Source organism: Ptychodera flava, chromosome 10, assembly GCF_041260155.1.
Source record: "Ptychodera flava strain L36383 chromosome 10, AS_Pfla_20210202, whole genome shotgun sequence".
NCBI lineage: Eukaryota > Metazoa > Hemichordata > Enteropneusta > Ptychoderidae > Ptychodera > Ptychodera flava.
In genome coordinates this window covers 15,266,788-15,271,686 of record NC_091937.1, presented here as the reverse complement: position 1 = coordinate 15,271,686, position 4,899 = coordinate 15,266,788, and the positions used below count along the sequence as shown (strand labels likewise).

At 38.4% G+C, this 4,899-nt stretch overlaps 1 protein-coding gene across 1 annotated transcript; it reads right to left on the bottom strand.

Annotated features, from left to right (window-relative positions):
• Positions 1-1,493: 1,493 nt before the first annotated feature.
• LOC139142089 (histone H2B, gonadal-like) lies at positions 1,494-2,491 on the bottom strand. Its single transcript, XM_070711901.1, has one exon. The coding sequence runs from the start codon at positions 2,425-2,427 to the stop codon at positions 2,059-2,061; it is 369 nt and encodes a 122-aa protein (XP_070568002.1). The 5' UTR covers positions 2,428-2,491; the 3' UTR covers positions 1,494-2,058.
• Positions 2,492-4,899: the final 2,408 nt, after the last annotated feature.

Below are 4,899 nucleotides of genomic sequence, written 5' to 3'. Positions count from 1 at the left end.
AATTAAGTATTTCTTACTGTATGAAATTATCTCACTAAGGTCATCCTACGGACAAGTAAACTAATATTAAAGCTGTCTGACCAGCGGTTTTGAAAGAACAAGCAACTCAACAGTTGACAGAGCTCTGTTGAGTTATGTAGAGAATAACCTTTTGTGACACATGTATTGATGAAGATTCATTAATCTTTGATTAACATTGTGAGTTCTGTTTAATAAGTTGAGACTGTACATACTCAGAGAAAGCACACTGAAGAGACAAAGGTTTGAAACTTAAGAAGTTCAAGGTCATCAAAAGCATCATAAGGAATCATGTTACACTTTCATTGCACTGTTTACACAGATTGCATAATTGCTATAAATAGCACATGAGGAATCTTTATACAGCCCAGCTTTACCATAAAAACCCTATCACTTTGACCACTCTTTTAATTGACCACTCTATTTTTTCTCTCAAAAAGTAATTTTATTTTATCCTTACCAAGTCAACCATAAATGGAAATTAGAACTTTCTCTATCTCTATCTCTATCTCTATTGACTATTTTGAGCAATTTCTTTTAGATAACATACAGGGCACAATAAATGACGGTTCAGAATATGTCAAAGTTGGGATTCAGGAAAGTTGCCTTACATGTTTTAATCCTCCAAGATGGTAAGCATTTCACTATGAACTGTCAAAAAAAGTTGAACTTTCTGATAATTCTACACTAAAATTATTTTGGCTTTGATGATTTCCTAATTAATTCAATTATTTAAAATCATATTATTTTTTTCTGGGTGAATTGATAGGGTTTATACAGTACAAGAATTACATACAATGTAAGTCAAATTTTGACCAAAAATGACAAAAAAATTCCTTAAAAATACAGATTTGCATATTTCATCACAATTTGAACAAGTCTAAGTTGGGTTACCCCTAGGGACCTGTATACCAAATAACAAAGCTGTCTGACCAGCGGTTATGAAGGAGAAGATTTCTTACCAAAAACACCTTTTTTGGCATTAATTTGCCTATTTTCAACAATATCAAAAAATTAAAAAAACAGTTTCTCAAAATCATATTTTTAATCTACACAACAAATATCAAATCAGTAAGTACCGCGGTTCTCAAGATATTTGAGTGGACGGACGCCTCACAAACGGACATACATACATACATACATACATACATACATACATACAGACTGACACCGGACGGATACCCATCCCAATAGCTTCTATAGACTATAGTCTATAGTAGCTAAAAATTACACAATATGCAGTACAGTGCCAGTGAACGCGGGGGTCATCATCCATAAATAGTCAATGGCAGGATACCCAATGGCATGGCCACCTGAACACTATTGCAAAGTGTGAATGCTCAGCATTGCTCAGGATGTTTTATTTCCAATCAGACCCCTATATATCTAGAAAATGAGACTAGTGGACTTTTAAGAAGGAGGAAGAAGGGGAGGGAGGGGCAGACAGAGAGACTGTATTTAATAGTCATTCATTAAACCGATGAGCTTTTATGTTGACCACAACAGATTTGGCTATCCAATTTCAGGGTTCAATAACGCAACACATGATGACACCTAGTACTAGCAGTACCAAACAGCCTGCACATAAACAAATAAGGCAATACGAAGCAGTGACAGCATAAGATCTCTTTATTAAAACGACGTTTTACCAAAGTTCATAAAATCTTCGTTCTTTATAGCATATGCATATCGACCTAAAATGTTAAACACAGGAGTGCATTTGCAAGCAAATTAAAACACGCATAACAATGTGGTAAAGATTTTTTCGGCATTCAAGTTGCTTCCCGCAGTGTACATATTTACTGCAATCCATAGTCTTACAACAGCTGTGGCCAGTTGGGGTTTTGGGAAGACTCGTCGGCTCAACTTCATAATAAAATACATGAGAGATGCAGAATGTCCAGCTCAAAAATAGTAACAAGTAGAATTTATCGACCGACTTAACAGTCCTTCAGCCAGGATCCAGGCCTCTTTATCTCAGCATGACTGTTCCAGTGTTTGTTGTATGGCTTCGCTCTGTTGTGTAGATACTTTGGCACTTCACTTAGAGCTGGTGTACTTCGTGACGGCCTTTGTTCCCTCGCTCACAGCGTGCTTGGCCAGCTCACCGGGAAGTAGTAGGCGAACTGCTGTCTGGATCTCTCGACTTGTGATCGTGGAACGTTTGTTGTAGTGGGCCAGACGGGATGCTTCGGCAGCGATCCTTTCGAAGATGTCGTTTACGAAACTGTTCATGATGGACATGGCCTTTGACGAGACACCCGTATCTGGATGAACTTGCTTCAAGACTTTGTAGATGTAGATGCCATAACTTTCCTTCCTTCGCCTCTTCTTCTTTTTGTCACCGGTGCGTGTAGCTTTGGCTTTTCCGGCTTTCTTCGCAGCTTTTCCGCCTGGTTTTGGAGGCATTTTTGCAGTACTTCGTTGAGAACAACACGCGAATATCTGTTTCGAAGGAATGACGCACGTTCGATGGCGTTTGTATTTATATCACAGAATATGTAAATGAAGGATTCTGCTGGAGTTTCATACGAACCAATAACGATCGAGAATGAAAATGTAATTATAATATTTAAAAATATCGAACGTAAAAGTAAACGCTATCGAAAAGCTATTTGCATAAATGCATTTCCGGTAGGGAAATGGTCAATAGAGGGCGATCTGCATATCCCCCAGCAGTGTCAGTCCAAGTCTGCAGTCGCCAATCTTCGCAATTCCTCTATCTTCTGATCATTGATATTTAAACGTTTTGTCCAGTATTTAAAGTCGTATGTTGCCTTGCATTTTGCATTGTAATAAACGACTTTGCGATGAAACCTTGGACTTTAGTTTAACGGACATTTAAAATCCAATCCAAGTTTGGAGGGTGCAGGAATTATAAGCCCGGGCCTATTGCGGTACCGTGTAGTAAGCTTTCAAGGTCAGGTGCGTGTGTGAGCCAGTAGTTGTAAGTTATTATATACAACTAGCTTGAGTTCAAATGGGTTGAACATTTGCAGATTAAGTCGGGAAAGCCTGGTCATAAGCTTATATGCAAAGTGTACTCATAATCATGAAATCTGCAATTTACAGACAGAGCATGACAAAAACCTGAACGGTGTGACAGGTTTTCGAATAAAAGTAGGGATTTGATTGTTTTGTTTGTTTGTTTTCACGAATACTGGTTGTGATAGCTTCTTTAATATACATTTTCAGAACCGATCATTGAAAAGGTATTAGGGAAAACCAAAATTTAAAAAATTCTGAAAATTTAAGTTTGCACTTCTTGCTGCAACATATTGGATCGGGTCGCACTACACATGAAAGCCTATTTTCTTCCGGTTCCTGGTTCTACTAGAATGGCTTGAAGGAAAGTAACTCGGACAGTCCCACATCTATTTCTACACGATTGTGCGACTTGGTAACTTGGTGGTTTTTTCTGTGTGTGTTTTTTTTTTTGTTTTTTGTTTTTTTTGTTTATTTTGTGTACCGCCGTCGTGCGATCTCTAGGGCGAACTGCTTCTTCAGAACACCGCTCGTCCTTTTATTCCGAAGTAGAACCATTTCCAGTGTTACACTTGCTGAAATACAGCATATATGTACAGGCAAAAAAGATAATTTTCAGTCCAGACCAAGTTTCATGTATTGGCAAATGTCTATTTTATCTCTGTGTAGTATGCTATGTTGACAAACTAAGTTTAAGCAATCCTTTTGTGGAACGGGTTTTGACCTAACTTTTGTTGTGTTTTGTATCACGAATATTGGCAAAAAGACATCGTCTTCATATTTTTTGAAATGTTAGCGCCACCAAAGAGGGCGCACCTCCAGAGAACGAGAGATTGTAAGAGTCAGATTTCCCAAATTTTTTGACAAACTGTTTTTTCTTTGGGATGCTATGATGAATTTTTTTTCAAGACATCACTTGATTTTTTCTTCTTCTTTCTCACTTGCCGACAATTTTTTTAGAAATCCTCCAGCCCGTCTCGCCCCCCGAATCATGTGGTTTTTCCCCTTAAGTTATGGATAAAAAATTCCATTCCAGTCGATTCCACTTTCGCCTGGTAAAATTTATTATATGCAAGATGACATTGCGATTTAATCTTCCGTTCCTTGGTTCCCTTGAATCCCACTAGACAGCGCGACCGACCACTGGCATGCCATCGAATCCATGATTTTACATCTGTTTCATCTACTGCGTTATCTAATTGGTTCACGCACACATTACAGGTGCTGAAGACCTGTGCATATCGCGAGTTCCTTCCAACCTGCTTGTTCAGTCTGACACATAGCCGAGTATCCTGACGTTCCTTCGATAGCGAAGTTTGAGATTCCCTGCAATTGCAATCGGTAAGCTAACTGACAGTAGACTTTGTAAAAAAAATTAGCGAGTACCATATTTCTCGGCTTGATTTCAGGGCAAGTTGCTCAAAGCTTGTGTAACTTCCCCCTCTTTGATAGAAAAGACTTGCTGATAAGACCACATATTGGATACCGAACGTGATCCCATGCTGTGATTTGAGGCGTTGATGAACAGTAAGCGTGTGACACGCGATTGATCATTTACTGTAAATCGTAATCTTGTACGATCATATGCTTGTAGTTGTACCTACGGATGTGCAACTAATTTGCCTTTGTAAGCCAAATAAGTTAAGATAAAATGCACCTCGGGGACAGGTTCGGACTCTGAAATTTCTACAATTATTTTCTTATCTACCACTTGTGGTGACTCATTTTAAAGGTCTTTGAGAAAAAGAAACTTTTACTGGCTTAGTTTATCGAAAATCGAAAATTTAATTTTTCCCCCATAGAGTTAACACAGGAATAGCGGCCATTTTGAATTACAAATATCGCAAAATGTTGGGTAATTTGTTTCGCCAGTTCAAAACTTTGCACGGTGAGCCC

Excerpts from the sequence above, each read along its gene's own strand:
- LOC139142089 (XM_070711901.1), bottom strand. The coding sequence starts at position 2,427 with ATGCCTCCAAAACCAGGCGGAAAAGCTGCGAAGAAAGCCGGAAAAGCC.